Below are 17,417 nucleotides of genomic sequence, written 5' to 3'. Positions count from 1 at the left end.
CTTGTTGCTGTTTTAAGTGCTTTATAAATAAAGTGGTATGGTATATGTCATGTTTTCTTGTTTCTTTTAAAAGTCGAGCAGGAGAATTTTGCACCATCTGTAGATGACAAAGAGAGGACTCTTGTCTGTCCGTCTGTCTGTCATTTCAATGTGTGTTGCGCTAAATGCATGAACAAATATGAAGGGCTTTACTTAGGCTAGAACAGTAGTTCTCAAACTGGTGCCCTACCTCCACCCAATCTTGGCCACCATTATGGGAATAGGTAAAGTTTTAAAGTGTTTTTTGATACTGTTAATTTTTTCAAAACTGTAATTTTTGGAATTCGAAATTAAAAATTTTGTTATTTAAGTGTGTCTTGAATGAAAAATACAGTATACCGAGTATAAAAACTGTATTAACACTATTAAAGAACAGGTCTTAAGTATTTATGTTACACAAATTTTTCCATTGCATTAAAAAGACAAATTGAAGAAAATTATTTAATAAACATGACGGGGGTCCCTGAAACGTTTTCTCCCCTGTAAGGGGTCCCTGAACCCAAAAAGTTTGAGAACCCATGTAGATGCTCAGATGACCACAAAGAAAGTTTTTCTTTCCAGGGAAATGACAAAATGTTTGTACATTTTTGTCTAAATGTGTAGGAATAATGTGATACAACTCTGTGCTTTTATTAAATGTATGTAATCTTTTGATGTAAAAACGGAAAAAATATAATTTAAAAGACCCTAAAGTATACAAACAAAATATGATATAGTGCATTGTGGTGATTTACTTGTTTATTTTTATGCAAAAACATGCAATTATAATAAAAAAAAAAGAACACAACAAAAAAAAAGAAGGTAAAATCAAAATTAAACACCTGCCAAAACTCGAACAGAAAATGGCATATTATGACTTTAAAAAACCTGTAGCTCCTAAATAACTATCAACTATTCGGTCACCATCTATGTTAAAAAAATAAATAAAAAGACGCTAACACGAAAAAAAAAAAGTTGTATTTAAATTATCATTGCTCCTCGAACTGTATGTATTAAACATTAAATAAATTGAGGCGGGGTAGAAGCGTTATAAAGGAGAGAAAAGAGGAGGAGTCTGTTACTTGGTTAAAGCCCCGCCCATCAGAGCGGTTTACAGCCAAAGAGCAAACAAGAACCAAGATTGTTTCCTACTCATTTGTTCCGTTTTCCTGACCGCGACCGGCTGAGTCGGTCCCTACTTTCGAACAGCATGACATATTAAATATTAGGTAAAAGAAAGTAACAAAATTATTAATAATTAACGTGAACAACTGTTTGTTGCACGTAGCCAGTTAGCATTAGCTGCTACAGTAGAGCTAGGTAAATAAAACTGATTTGACCAACAGACGTCAACAGAAATTAAAACTCTGCTCTCCAGCGCTTTCTTGCGCAAGTGTTAACATAAAAGTTAATAATCTAGCAAAGTTAAATCGGGTCCTCTGGATGGAATGAAAAACAATAAAAACGAAATAAAAGACGAAACGTTTCAACAAGTTTTTATTTTTTATATATTTTAATCCGTCCAGAAGACCTGACTTAACTTTTTTGGATTTTCTAGCTGGATGATTATGCATCAGGAAACTAAGAGTAACGTTAAAGTCAAGAGGATTCACGGCGATAAATGGAGACAGAGTTGAGCTTGGTGCGCAAACGATCTTTGACAGAATCAACCAAAACGGGGAAATCCGAGATTTCGTTGCAGCAGGTGTGTCTGTATCACTTCTACGTCTTCCAGGAAGTACAATGTGTTTGTGTGACTGTTTTTTGGCATTAATGTGAGTTGTTGTCAAGTGTAGCTAATAGCAGCGTACACTGGCCGGTTTGTTTGGCTGCCATGTCGGACTCTTTGGACAGGTCCACGAAGATAAACTTGTTGAAGGAGTCGGTTGTGAAGAAACTTTGTGAAGTTTTGGATAAAACAAGCAGCAAAGGATGGCGAAAGTTAGGAGAGATTGTTGGCAATGACAGGCGGTTCAAAGTCAGGTAGGTGAAAAAAATCACAATTTGGACCTAATGATAATAATCGAAATATACTAGTTGTTAAAAAAATTTGCATGATTGATGGATAGGCATTTGTTTGATATTTAGTTGCCCATTTATCAGCTACAAACTAATGTTCAGCTGTTGTTAATGATGGTCAAATGGATGTCTAAGCATCCGTTCATTGTTTTTTTCCAACACTTTTATTTGGCGACATCTGGTGGTCAAATGTGCAGCTTGAATCTACAACTTAAAATGCCACAACAAAGTCCATGCTCAATAATCCAGGTATACAATCCAACATTTTTCAGTCAGGTCATCTGGACAGTTTCTTTTTTTTTTTTGTGCTGAAACATTTCGCCTTCGATCCAGAAGGCTTCATCAGTCAAGGAAACACACAACAAAACTGATTCTTCCCCCAACAGCTTACTCCAAAGTGGAACAAACCAGTTCTGCTTGTGATAAGATGGTCTCTTTGGTACGCCCCCTCCTCCATTGCCGGCCCTCTTCCTTGTTGACAGTCTTGTCAAACTGGTTGAAAACGACAAATTCTTAAAATGCTCTTTTCCGTGGGTCTTTCCTGCTCTACTGATTCAAAGCTTCTGTTTGGCCATGGGACATTTCTGTCTATCAGGCATTTATGTGTGGTTTTGACCTGGGTGTGAAGAGCGTATAAACCGGTAAAATAAAACACGTATGATCTGTCTCATGCTAAATCACTACTGAAACACACCAGTGATTTGCTTCCTTCTAAACTATTGAATCAGGTACTTCTTAGAGATGATGCTTCCTAAAATGCTCTTTTTATACGCAGTCCTCTTACTGACGTGCTTCCAATTAATCTAGTTAGTTTCAAAATGCTCCTCCAGCTTTATTACTTGCACCACTAACTTTTGCAGCCTTTTGTTGCCCATGTCCCAACTTTTTTGAGATGTGTTGCTGCTGTAAAACTCAAAATGATCTCTTCTTTTGTTGAGAAAAGGTGCAATTTTGTAGTTTTGACATTTGAAGTGTTTATTATGTTCCACTTTGAGTAAATTATCGGTTTAAGAAAATAGCAATTACTGGATTCTGTTTTAGTTTATAGAACTGTACAGCGTGTCATGTGACATATATATGTCTGAATTTTGCCCTTTGACAAAGCGCTTTTATCAGTTGTAATATTATCACAGTTCCTGTTTTTTTTTATATTTTAGCTTAATGAAAAGTATTTTGTCAATCTCCTTCATCCACCTCCAGCTCAGACGACATGGAGATGTGCTCTCTCAGGGTCCTGGAGGTGGAAGGCAGCCCGAGCTCCATGCTGCTGAGGCTGATGGGAGAGCGAGGTTGCACCACGGGTCACCTGATTGATTACCTCCAAACACTGGGCAACTCAGAGGCCCTGCAGTGCTTGAAGCCACCTGGTACAGTAAAACAACCTCTAACCTATTATTGTTCTGCTGTGAAATAGTCAGGTTTGCTGTTTTTGCAGTTTATGGCTCAACCGGTTCATTCATATGCAGATTTACAACCAGTGCATCTCTGTGGAGCCGTGTCATTTAAACAGAGCTTAAGGTTTTTGAAAGAGGAAACACAGACTTGTGTGTATGTAAGAGGTGTATTGTTTCTCAGATGGTAAATGCAGGAAAACTAGACTTGAAACAACTGTGGAAAAAAAACAGGAGTATGAATACGTAAAGACCAAATTATGTTTTGTGAATATTTTACAGCCCTGCAGATCCTCATCCAGCCCCAATCTGCTGCTCTAATCTGTGGCCACAATCTGCGCCTAAACTGCCACGCTGTGGGTAAAGCTCCAGTGCAGTACCAGTGGTTCAAGTCAAGAGAAGAAGTGAGTTACAACACAAACACTCACTGTGCTCTTTCTAATCTAAATGTAAAACGTGTGTGTCAAAGGAAAACACAGGATTTATCACCTGGTGCCTTTTCTGCCTTGTATAAAATATAAAATGGCACAAAAATCTTTGCAGTCAAGACTCTTGTCAGCAAAGATGCAACAACAGGACAATAAAGCACAAATGAGTGCTTGTATTTGTCACTGAAAGGTTATCAGATTAAAATTATTGTTTTTTTAAATGTCTCTGACTGAACTCTCACAGAAGGAAAAGCCCTATTAACAGTTTTACATGTCACTGAGAGCAGAAGGAGCTTCCCTGGGAGATAAAACATAACTTTTCAAAAATATACAATTGATTGTGTAAACATTCCAGAAAAGAGAGCAGCAAAATATCAAACCTTTATATATGCAGAACTTCTGTCCAGTAACACTGAGGTTGAAGCTAGTGGCGCCAAAAACAGACTAAATGAGTCGTGTTTTTACTCTGCTCCTTACAGACCATCGTTTTTACAGATGATACTGATAACTCACTCAAACACAAGAAAATATTCTGAATCAAGGTGCTTTTCTTATTGCAAACAACTGAAAATAGTCTTTCTGCAGATTAATTTAGGAAAAGAACAGCCCCTCTCTCCAAACTGCAGTCTTACACTGTTAAAAACACGAGTTTTAAATTAAAAACATTGACTTTCCTGTTGATGTTTGCCACATAATATTGCAGCTGTTTAGAGGTATAGTCAAATATTTTAATGCCCAAATACAGAGACAAAATATGATTAAAACTCCCACCTTTCTTTCTTTACATTGTGCTCATACGTTTGGGTTAATTCCTCCTAACACACTTTGTGTCATTTGTAAAAACCTTTCATCACCACTCATCAGTGTCCATGAGATATTTTCACTTCAACGTAATTTCCTGATGCAGCATTAACCACAAACTGAGTCACACTTCTAAAGTTAAATAACATGAATCTGAGCTTTAAATGTCCTTCATCATATTTCTCCTCAACACGAAACAACTTCCATTTGTGGCTTTTTGTGATGCTGAAACTCTGTGACCTTTTTTTTAAAGTTATGTTGCAATAGCAGCTATAAATAGGTTGGATAAAGATCAAAATACACACAGATGCTCTGCAGATGATGGACATTCTTGGGTTGAGAAACATACAGTATTTGAGAACTGCGTTTGCGAGGGAGTTTCTGTAATGTCTGGAAACGTTCACTGGAGCCTCCTTGTGTGAGTCGCAGGTCTGCACATCTGCATGTTCTGCACATCTGCATGTTCTGCGCATGCACGTGAGCCACAGACTCAGTGCAGGTGTTGAACTGAATGCTGTGGACAAAGGAGTGTAGGATGTAGGCAACAAGATCATGTGTATGGCTTAGAATATAATTCTGGAGGTTGTGGACACAGAAATAGACCATGATTTTTAAAATGTGGCCCCTCAAAATGCAGCTAGATGTTGACTTGGTTGCAGACACTCAGAATTCAGTGAGATTAAACTGAAAACGAGCCTGTTTTTGGAAAATGTTCATGCAGTTTTGAACCTGTTGCTGCCAGGTTAATTACAGGTTGGACAGCTGCATCATCCTTCAGTTGTTCATTTACAGTATGTCAAGTTGTCAGATAAACGTCCTTCAAGAATCACTTTGTTGAAAAATATTATTTTATGTCATTTAAACTGTGTTTTCTTGGATACATATTCTTAGAGTTGTGATAATAAATTGTTTTTGTGGGCTGTATGGCGGTGGGGTGGTTAGCTCACACTAAAATCTCGATGACTTTACAGGTTCTTTAGAGAGTCTAAATTTCCTGAAATACAGTTTGCTACACATTCTTGAACATTTGATGCTAATAATGTGCTACAAAAACAAAGGGAAGGGAATTTAAAGTTAAAGAAATGAACCTGAGTGTTCAGGCTGTCTGGACTGGAGCGATGTTAAACTTTGCTTCCTGATGAACACGATTTTTATTTTCACCTCAGGTTCCAAACAGCGCAGCTCCAGAACTGCTGATAAGTCCCGTCCAGCTGAAGGACGCTGGATTTTACATCTGCAGGGTCAATAGTGGAGACGCCTGTGAATTCAGCCAGTGGGCTCAGGTGGACGTTATGAATGGCAACAGGCCTTACGGTAATATGTTGCACTGTTTCATTTCTGAAAATAAGTTTTTGTTTTATCCTGTGGGACTTTAACTTGTAACTTTTCTTATTCTTATATGAAGATAACAGCTGAACCATCTACCGGTAGTTAATAGATAGTTGATGATATTAAATACAACAAATGATGCACTCTGTCTCAACTCCTCCAGGTCAGAGTTATCACTCCATCGATGGTCGGCTGAAGTTGGTGATCCAGCCTCAGTTCCAGCGACTAGACGTTGGGGAAACCCTGCAGCTGGAGTGTGGAGCTGTGGGACGGCCCGTCCCCCAGTACCAGTGGCACAGAAACAGCGTCCCAATCCCAAACGCCACAAAGAGAAAACTCCTGGTGATGTTTAATTTCTGCTTTTAACTGCTGTACTCAAAACTTCACACATTACAAACCATCACACAAAAGCTCTGGAGATGTTTAGGTGGCAAGGTTTAAAGTCCATCACCCACCATTTGTTCATTTTGCATATCCAGCTAAATATGATAGAGATATAAAAAAATAAACACCTATGCTTTTGGGTTAGGTTTATGGTCAGAGGTCCGGGTTAGGCTTGGCAGTCGGGAATAAACACCCATGTTCTGTGTAAAAATATTGAAAAGTAACGCAAAAACGTTTTAAAAGGAGTTTTTGAGTTTTCAAGCTGGTGCTTTGGAAACAGCTCTTCATTTCCATATATGGGGCGGCTGTGGCTGAGTGGTTAGAGCAGTTGTCCTTCAATGCAAAAAGAGTTGGGGGTTCAAATCCACCAGCAGTCACGTGCTGAAGTGTCCCTGGGCAAGACACCGAACCCCTCGTTGCCTCTGTGTGTCCCATCGGTGTACGATGTGATAAAGCTCTGATTAGTCTCTTTAGAATGATTTGTTCAATTAGCTTTGTAGAGATCTAGTAGAGTGCTGTATGAATGGGTAAATGAGGACAGAGATTGTAGAGCTTGTAGAGCTTGTAAAGAGCTTTGAGTATCTGGAGAAGATAGAAAGGCGCTATATAATCACAGTCCATTTATGGGCTGTGATGTCAAAAAAAGATCCGGATCAGGCGAGACAGCCAGATTTATATTGCACACCAGTCGTATCTTTCTCATTTCTGGCCAAACTACTCATCGCAGGAACAAAATATCGAATCGATGTGTTGCACAGTCCTGTAGAAATACAGCCAAGGTGGGAGTTGGTATCCATTATTTACCAAAAATCAAAAACATCCAGGACAAATGGGTAAAGTGTGTCGGAGTCAAACGGGCCAACTTCTTTACGTCAATGTGTACCAGTGTTCTGCGTTCTGAACATTTTCAACCGGAGGATTACAAGTTGGCAATGTTGCAGGCATTTGGATTTAAGGAGAAGTTTAGGAGAGATGCTGTGTCAACTATCCAAGCAGTTCCACCGTGCACCGAACCTGGGAAACTGGAAGGATCAGCCACGCAGTCAAATCTTCGAAAGATATCCTCTAAATCACTGCAACTTTACACTTAAATCTTCACTCACATACTCCTCCATCAGGAAGACACTCTGCCTATCGCTCGTTCCTTTCTTGACATCATCAACCTTCAGCAATCATTGGCCATGTGTTCTGGTGTTTCCATAACTGGGTGTTTATATTATCTTTTTTTTTCTTTTACACTTGCCTGACCTGAATGTGAAAAAACATATAACCATCGTGTTCTTCTACAGTGATATATAATAGTGATATTAGTGATAACCCGTTCAGGCTGCTGTTGTTACGCCGTGTTGTTTTGAATTATTAGTGTTTAGCATATCTTAGATCTTTTGGCGTGCAGTTTGGGCATTCGTTTAACATATATCTTAGTGTATATCTTTGATCCTTATATACTGTTGCTTTTTACACTTTTTATATTTTTGCTATTGTTGGGTGTAACTGGGACCCTGTGTACATAATTTTGTTCCACCTCATTTACCTGATGTGATGAGAATAACAATAAAATTGACATGAACTTAAAGGCACTTGGGACTGTAATGGTGGGTGTTGGACTTTAATAAAAAGTATGTCGGTTTCAGATTCCTCACGTGACGCAGTGTCATCACGGCCGCTACCGCTGTGAGATCAGCAGCAGCACCGAAAGAATGTGGACCAATGAAGTTCATGTTGTAATTGGTACGTTACAATTTAAGTTTTATTTTATATTTTCTATAGTTTAAAAGCAGCTGTGTATAAAATGTTTGAGAAACGGTTTGCTTCTGTTCTTGAATGAAAGCACCAAGGATATCTATCCAGATCTCGGGCGCAATGGAGTGCTCTGAAGGTAGAGTTGAAAGCCCGGGTGTATTGTACAGGCTAACCGTTAGCATGCGTTAGCTGGGAACACTAATAATAATCTGTTTCAATGAACTGTTTCCGTAACTGCATGTGGGTCATGATCTGCATTATGGTCTCACAATCACAGATCTAATGGAGTTCATGTTTGGATTTGTCTTGCATGCATATTATTATTATTATTATTATCAATAATAATAATAGTAATAATGTAATCACTTCCAATCAGCACAGGAGTATGAAGAGGATTGTGGTGTTCTGCATCTATAATGACATCAACAAATCCCCTGAAAAGACTGAAATATAAATAACTTTAAAAACAATCTTGTTGTCTGCGTTGTTGACTTTTGCAAGATTTGGAAAACAATTTTACCAGACCACTCAGTCGCGGTTTAGTACGTTATTCGTTTCTTTGCAACTATATCTGTACAGCCCCATACACTGTAAATCATCCTGCCTCAGTCAGAATAACTCATTTTCAACCACATGTACATTAAAGATGAACAGTGATTTATTTGAACTTTGCTTATTTTAATTTGTGGTGCAAAAGTTAAAGGATGCAACTTGCTGGAAATGTCTTGCGTAATTCTGTGTTGCTGATTCAGAATTTACACTGGTTTTCCTGTTTAAAAAAAAAAAAGTTTTTGCACTCTACTTCTGCATCAATTTGTTATATTTTAGCCATTCATATTTCAAAATTTTAGGCTCATTCAGAAAAATGGTGCTTTTTTTTTGTAATTTTATACTTCAAAAATACTTTAACTTTATTTACAAAATTTTCAGTAGAAAAAAATTCAGATGCAATAGTTTTTGTCTTCTTTGGCTACTTTTAGGTTTTATCTACGGTTCTGAATGTCTTCGCTTTAAGCTATCCTCCTGCTGCTTTTAGCTACTGTCTTTGCTTCCTTTAGCTTTAAGCTAGTGCTCTGCTACTTTAGTTTTTTTTCCCTAGTGTCTTACTCCTTTTGGCCGCTAGATAGTTTTCTACATTCACCTTATAATCTAGCTGTTTTTGTTACTGTTTTTGCCATCTTAGTTTAATTTCTCCAACAAAGTCATTCAGCGCTCAACATTCTCACTGTATTTTTCAGTAACAATGCAATTGTTTAGTTATTTAAAAATTTTAAAGTCTGACTAAAAGAGACATAAATTTGTTTTCTGACTGCATAATGGACTTTATTGTCCTTTCTTAATATTTATTTTTGCTCTTGTGTTTTGCTGTAAAGCCAACATTCTTAAACAGCTGAAAAGTATAATTATAATTCCTCCATTATGAGCACAATCAATTCAATTAGTCTTTGAGCACACGTATGAGCTAGATCAAATAAAACTCCATCACTGATGTTAAGAAAGCTGAAGGAATCCCAAACTTCGCACCCTTGTGTACATCATAGTTTGCATTACCCTTTATTTCAAACGAGCCTCAGCATTCAGAGATAAAAGTGAGCCAGGTTGGAAAAATGTTTTAAAATCTGCCTTTTTATTTGCAATTAAATCTTGTCCCTGAGAAATGCCATGGCAGGAACTTTACCAAGAATTTTTTTTATTAATTTATTCTTTTCATGGGATTTGTTGAAAACGAGACTTGTATAATATATCACTAACCATATCTTTTAAAATCTGACTATTTGACTAAAGTTTCCATAATATTTCATGTGGTTATCATTTCTTTCATCAGTATTGTTCGCACATTGTATGTAAAAATGCTAACTTTTATTTCCTTACTTAATTTTTAGATGACATTTATGCCATTGGAGGAGGTAAGAGTGTTGAAACTCATTTATACAGATTTAAACATCATGTTTTCACTGTTATGATTCCTTTTTGTCTTTTCTGTTACAATGTCAGATTCCAGTGAACTTTATCTTAATAGTATGCCAGAACAACTCTATGGTGAGTGCATTTAAAACCAAAAGCTACACGTGTTCCTGATTAATCAAAGTTTACACTCATATTGGTCATTTCTGTGGCTGAACTATAATTTGCCTGTATGTCGGTGAAAGTTTTCCTTATTCTGATATATATCAGTTTGTGTACGAGAGCCTCGTTGTCAGATTGACAGAATAACACTTTAATGCAAACACCGGCGAATAAAAATGGTTAAAGGGCACAGGGATGATGAGAAAGTATGTGTTTCATAAAACCTTTAGATGTCACTCTGGTGTTTTAACTACATGAGCTACTTCCTTCCTTCCTGTATTTTTTTGGCATTATGAATTTGTATAATTTATTTATTTTAAAAATACATAAACGATTTTTCTGGGAAATTGCAGCAAATGTGAAATAGTTTGGCTTGGTTTTTATTACTATTTTATTGGTATTTTTCTGCAAATTTTATCATACTTTTATTTTTATTAAACTCAATTTTATTTCTTTTATCATATTTTTTATCTACGATGTAATTCTTGTGAAGCACTTTGGTCAGCTGTGGTTGTTTTTAAATGTGCTATATAAATAAAATTTGAATTGAATAGAAATTAAAAAAAAAATGTGGGGGAGGACTCTCATAGGCTTTTTGTGTCAGTTTTAGGTAGGTCAGAACACCAAGGCTTTTGTAAACACAATGTCTGCAGTAATCAGAATACATTAAATCTGCATCAAAAAAATCTACTTCAAAGTTTAAATGGAGCATCATTTAGTTAAAGTAACCGTGTTCTTGGCCGTTTTCCACCTGCATAACCTGTTTTTGTTTCACCTCAGCGACAGACAAAGTGGCTCTCCTGATTGGTAATCTGTCGTACCAGAACCACCCCCAGCTCAAAGCCCCCATGGTGGACGTATACGACCTGACCAACCTGCTACGGCAGCTGAACTTTAAAGTAGTTTCACTGCTGGACCTGACCGAGTCCGAGATGAGAAACGCTGTGGACGAGTTCCTGCTGCTGCTTCACAAGGGGGTTTATGGTGGGTTGGGATGAGAAAATAAAAGCTGAAATTCCCATCTGAAAACAGATTAAACGGATATAACCTGAAACAAAAACTCCTAATGTCTATTATTACTGTTGCGTTGAATAATTGACATGAATAATTATTCCCTGAAATCTATTAATGATGGTTTAAAACTATCAAAAATGCTTTAGGTCTCGGAGTAGCTAGAAAAAAAGAGTTTCTGTATCCAAGAGTTTTCACTAAACAACACTGTTGCCTCTTTAGGCCTGTTGTACTACGCCGGTCACGGATATGAGAACTACGGGAACAGTTTCATGGTGCCGGTGGATGCACCGAACCCGTACAGATCGGCCAACTGTCTGTGTGTGCAGAGCATCCTCAAACTGATGCAGGAGAAGGAAACGGGCCTCAATGTGTTTCTGCTGGACATGTGCAGAAAGAGGTGAGTCCTTCACATCTTTTTAGGTTACCGATTCTTAATGAACACTTCAATATGGACTAGTCTGAATTAAATTGTCTAAAAAAAGTGTTTTAAAAGAAATATGTGGGGAAAGTTTCAGCAAACGTAGGACCTGATGGTGCATCAGTCTTTAGATGTTCTATTACTGTTCCAGCTGATGGCTCTTTGGGAATCACCTTGATGGTGCTAAAAAAAAAACTGTTCTATTTCTCAGTATGTGTTGTTTTTAATACAGTATTAAAAAATGCAGACAAATCAAGTGTTTTTAAAATAATCTGCTCAGAATAAATTGCCTTGTTTTGCCAAGTTGTTGCATATAGACACAAAACTGGTTCAGTGTTTCAAATTTTGTGTCGTTTAAATAATTTGTTTGTATTTATGTCACAATATGACGTATACCAGGAAAGTACATTTTATTTAAAGAAAATAATAATTAGAAAAACAAAGATGTGTGGATTAAACTAATTTTGGTTGTTAGATCAAGATGAAAATCTCTCATATAAAGTCCTTTTTTTTAAATTAGGATATAGCTCTTATTTGCTAAATAATTTAGTTAAATAAAATTAATTTAAATACTAAACCTAATGTAGACAGTTTAAAAATTTATTTTTAGGCCATATGTAGTCCAACATTAGATGTTTGTTCAACCCACAAATAATCAAAATAAAATGAGCTGTGGGCTGGCGGTTATAAGATCAGCATATAAGGATTTAAATGGTAACCTTTTTTTGGTTGCACTCCTAAATGCTGGACTATCAGTCAGTGATTTTACTTTTTTATTTATTTTTTGTCTGATCATCACCAGAAAAGACGTAGCAACGATTAAAGCTTTAAAAAGAGAACATTGCATTTTTTCCCTCATCTTTACAGCCGAACACTGAGCAGCAGCAACTAGTGTAGCTGAGTTGAAGTGAATCAACTCCAAGCTGAGGGACAAGGGGTGAATGTAGCAATTATTTATTAATATTAATTCTTTAGCTTGTACCTAAGAAAGTGAAATTAAAATCAGTGAACATGCTTTTGATGTATTGATAAGAGTAATAACGTGTTTTAACTTTAGAGAATGGGGGAACAGCTGCTCCACCTGCCTCATTGAGCTGAAAAATTTATTTGTTTAGCTTTGCAGCTTACTATCCTAATTTATTTATTTTCCAGGAATATTCATGATGACAGCACTCCAAACATTGTCCTGAGAGTTACGGCCAACATTGTCTTTGGATATGCAACGCAAGTCTGAAATATCAGTTGAAATCAACCTTCAGACGTAGTTTTGTTTCGGTCTTATAAAACATTACCTTTGTTTGGTTGATCAGGTGTCAGGATGCTGAGGCGTTTGAGCTGAGCTCCACGGGCTTCACCAACGGAGTGTTCGTCAAGTTTTTAAAGAAGCGGCTACTGGACGACGAGAAGATCACCGTGGTTCTGGACAGAGTCGCTGAAGGTGAGAAAACTGAATGAAACCAGGATTTTAACAAGCTAGACAACAGTTTCAACATGTTGGTTACAAAAAGTAATACTGTAGTTAAGCTAACTGGTTTCATTTTATTTTATTTGGTCAAACAAGAGCCGTTGTTTTTTTTGCCTTTCTTGTGAGAAGACAATCTTTGAGAGGTTGGCTTTAAGATGAAAGACAATTACTGAGGGATTTTCTTACTTGACATCTTAATAAACTTAGTATTAAAACAGCTTTGAGAGTGAGATTATACTGTATTATTTTGTGTGTGCGCAGATATGGGTCAATTCGATGCTACGAAGGGAAAGCAGGCTCTGGAGATCCGCAGCAGTCTGTCAGAGAGGAGAGCGCTCACCGATCTGATCCTGCTCGGAGACAGCACTGACCTCGCTCACGCTCACAGCCGCCAGTGGGCAAAAGCGCACGGTAAGTGTAATGGTAGGGAGGAAAAAAGGTATTTGTTAATCATTTGTCATTAGCATGTGTGAAACGGTAATGCTTTTAATGTTTGTAAAACACAAAGGTCACTCATTTATAAAGTACAAAAATGCAAAAGTTTCTGAAGAAATCTGTTGTTCGATGCTTGTTCAATGACTATCACATTTTAATTTCACATTTACCTATAAATATTTTCTTAAGCAAACACTGATACCATAAAATAGGGAAGATTTGATAAATCAATAAAACTGTTTACAACCTGCTGGGTTGGAGATTAGAATAAATAAATCAAATTAGTTTAGGAACATACATATATTTTAAAATGTATACATTGTTTTTATTTCATATATGTATGTTATACTTTGTCTAACATTTTGATAAACAAAATATGTTTCTGAATGTGTAGATTACTGACAGTTTACTATTAAATACTGAATAGTATTTAATAAGGATCACAGCAGACAATATTTCTGGGTCTTTTTCTAAGATCCAGAAAATAATTAGGAAAAGCAAGTGTTTTCCCTTATTTTTATTATGATTAAATAAAATTTAAAAAAGATATTAAAAGGGAATTTGTAAACGGATGATGAAAACCTGTCCCTAGAGCTACCTGTAGTTTGTCGTTGAGAATCGGCACAGCCAGGGACCCTCCCTCGTCTGCCACCTGGTGTTCATTGCACCTGACCTGTTCTCTTCACGGGGGCTGGGCCCACGTAAAATCACGTAGTATCTGGGCATCTTGTTCACAAGTGATTGTAGGATGGAACAGGAGATAGATTGATAGATCGGGGCGTTATATTCAGTAATAAGAACGTTACTTCAGTTGGCCGTGGTGAAGAAAGAGTTGAGTCAAAAGGCAAAGATCTAGATATACCGGTGCGTCGTTCTAACCCTCATGAGGTTTAAATCATGACCCCAAGAACAAGATCTCAGATACAAGCAGCCAAAATGAGCTTCCTTCTTAGGGAAAAGGGTGAGGAGCTCCGTCATCTGAAGGGAGCTCAGAATGGCATTGAACGGAGTCAGCTGAGTCGTGCATCTGATTAGGATACCTCTTGGATGCCTCCCTTTAAAGGCTTCTCGGGCACGCCTACTGGTAAGAGGCACAGAGGCAGACCAAGACCTCGATGTAACCGCCTTGGGGTCCTCCAAGAAGGGCTGGAAAGTGTTGCCGGGAAGAGGAATGTCTGGGTTTCAATAAGCAATAGATGAGTGAAATTATGAAATCCTGGCTTTTTTTTATTTTATTAAATTGTGTCCAGTTCCTTACATGTTTACTTTTGCTTGTCATTCCAGAGCTTCCTGAGAGCATGTGTCTGAACTTTGACTGCGGTGCTCAGATCAAGTTGGGTTTTGCCGCAGAGTTTTCCAACGTGCTCGTCATTTACACTCACATCATAAAGAAACCTGAGGACATGTCCTTCTGCCAGGCGCACGTCACTGACTTCACACAGGTCAGTGTGTTGTCACAAGTTCAGGAAAATCGGATCCTTTACCTTCATGCCAATACAACTCTACAATAGTAAAAGTTTGAACTTTATAAAGATTATTTAGAGCTGGATGATGAAAACGTCTTTGCCTTACTGCAGGACCTCGATGTGGATCCTAAAGAAATGAACAGAGAGACTCCGGAAGAGACGGGGATCTACCTGCTGTCCAGCAGCCTGCCGCAGCACTGCCTCTACACCAGACTCAGCTCGCTGCAGAAGCTCAGGGTAAAAGAAACGGCAGCCTAGTTATCCCACAAAACATACTAATCAGGACTAATTTACTGAAATAATTCAAAAGGTATTCATTTGTGCATTTGAGTCTGGTAAGTTGCAGTACATATAGTATTTACAGTCTGTTAAAGAGGTTTACCATTTATTAATAAACATCTAGCAGTTTTTTTGTTGCTCCTTGAAGCTGTATTTAAGTGCAGCAAAGCTTTCTAAGAAGCTAACATCTAATTGTTAAAACACTTTGTTGAAATCAGGTCTCGTAAATGAGTCCTCGAGGCTCAATGGGATTTACCTGTCTAAATAAAGGTTGAATGAATGAATGAACAAATAATCCTTTTAGTTTAGCTTCTGTAATTTGTTACTCATTTCCTCGGCTTTATTGTTGATGCGGAGTAATGCCATAATTTTAAACAAATCTTAGGGTAAAGTCGTAGATTTTAAAGATAACTTGGATAGTCTTTAAGATTACATTGTCAATATTTGGGGAAAAAATATTATTGGTTATACTTTATGAACTTGCATTTAGGGAACAAGCAAAATATTTTTAGTACCTTAGTTGAAATTAAAAAGCCAAAATAACTAATAGTAATTTACTTTTTGTAATGTAACACTATTCCTTCTTCCAGATGAGTTTTTGTCTTTTTTTTTCTGAATATACTCTGTTTGCAGCAGGGTTTCTTTAAAATGCTAGTATTAGTTCATCAGAGTGAGGAAAGTACATTTATTTCTCAATTCAGTAGCAAAATTATTATTTTTTCTTTTGTTTTGTTTGAAAGTTTTACTTCTAGTAAGTTGTTACAGTTTATTGTCAAATAAGAAAGAGCAATAATTTTTTCACCTTTGTCTCTGTGTTCTTTTGTCTGTACTGTTAGCTAAATATCTTGTGAACCACTGGATGGATTTTAATGAAACTCGGGATGTAGTTATTGGATGTACATCTACAACTCATTTACTTCTGAACTCAATTCTATTCAAGATAGCTGCCACAACCATCAGGCTTTAGATGACACTAACATAGCAATAATTTCATAATTTCTTAACATAAGATTATCTTAGTTTTGAGTTTTTAATTAAACTAATTTTTCATGTGTTAAACTTTCAACAGGAGGAGCTGGTCTTTACTGTGTGCCTTCAGGGCACCTTCGCAGCCATGGATGACGATCATCCCATATACTGGACCAAAAGCGTCAACATCGGAAAGCCGCTAATCGCGCGACTGGACCTCCACCGGGCCATGCGTCGAAACAGCTGCCTGCAGACCTGTCCGATGCCCCACAGCCCGTCCCAAAGCCCCTGTCACAGCCCTGGGCCTGAACACCATCACCACCTTCTTTACCACGGGTCGCACCACACCCAGGACTTAAACCGCCTCTCCCCACAGCACCGGTATCTGGACATCTGCGAGCATGCGCAGGGTGCGGTGGGTGGCTGTGGGTTTGCCTACCACGACCACCTCAGCCAGTGCGGCTACGAGCGAGTGAATGAAGCTGATGGACTTTTAAGCTCTCCGGGTAAACTCAGCATCCCGATCGAGACGACGGAGGACATCAACGAGCTGCAGACTGTGTTCATCAACAGCCTGCAGCTTCATCCACAGTGAACAAAGCTTTAATCCTCTTAAATATCTTTTTTTAAATACCCTCCGTTCTTTTGGTTTCATGTTGGGAAAAAAATGGTTCTTGATTTTATCAGCATTATTGGTCTCAAAAAACTGTATTAATTCTGTACTTAAAACTTTAACTTTATATATTTTTTTGAAAAAATAGCTTTAATAAATAAAATAAAAAAGTTTAAAAACAAAACAACTGGACGAAGACCAAGTTCCTGTTTTGTTTTTAACCTTTTTTTGGATTTACCATGTCCTGGATAACTGAGAATCTTCACCAGCATAGCTATAATAAAATACCACAATCTACTGCAGTAATCTAAAAAAGTTAAATCTGGTCCTCTGGACATTCAAAAAAACAAAACAGTCTGAGGAAGTCTCTCGGATGAGAGACGAAACGTTTCTACATTTTTTTGTTGATTTGCTTTGTTTTGTTTTTTTGAATGTCCAGAGGACCAGATTGAACTTTTTTAGATTTTTCTACCTGGATTATTGAGCATGCATCAGGCTACTGCAGTAATGTTTGTATTTATTTATACATTTATTTAGGATATGAATGTCACTTGTTTGTATAAAAGAGTAAAATGTTT

General features: G+C 37.3%; 1 protein-coding gene across 1 annotated transcript; it reads left to right on the top strand.

The window, feature by feature from the left end:
* Window positions 1-1,790: 1,790 nt before the first annotated feature.
* On the top strand, window positions 1,791-16,821 carry malt1 (MALT paracaspase 1). Its single transcript, XM_037680247.1, has 17 exons — window positions 1,791-2,001; window positions 3,238-3,404; window positions 3,711-3,832; window positions 5,824-5,971; window positions 6,150-6,328; window positions 8,005-8,101; window positions 8,202-8,249; window positions 9,997-10,020; window positions 10,109-10,153; window positions 10,961-11,164; window positions 11,414-11,591; window positions 12,765-12,836; window positions 12,923-13,050; window positions 13,339-13,488; window positions 14,797-14,954; window positions 15,090-15,215; window positions 16,327-16,821. The coding sequence occupies exons 1-17, from the start codon at window positions 1,853-1,855 to the stop codon at window positions 16,819-16,821; spliced, it is 2,490 nt and encodes an 829-aa protein (XP_037536175.1). The 5' UTR covers window positions 1,791-1,852.
* The last annotated feature ends 596 nt before the right edge of the window (window positions 16,822-17,417 follow it).

The sequence above is a fragment of the Nematolebias whitei genome, chromosome 8, assembly GCF_014905685.2.
Source record: "Nematolebias whitei isolate Nwh7 chromosome 8, NemWhi1, whole genome shotgun sequence".
NCBI lineage: Eukaryota > Metazoa > Chordata > Actinopteri > Cyprinodontiformes > Rivulidae > Nematolebias > Nematolebias whitei.
The sequence above is the reverse complement of the archived record's forward strand: the minus strand, read 5'-3'. Positions and strand labels throughout refer to the sequence as shown.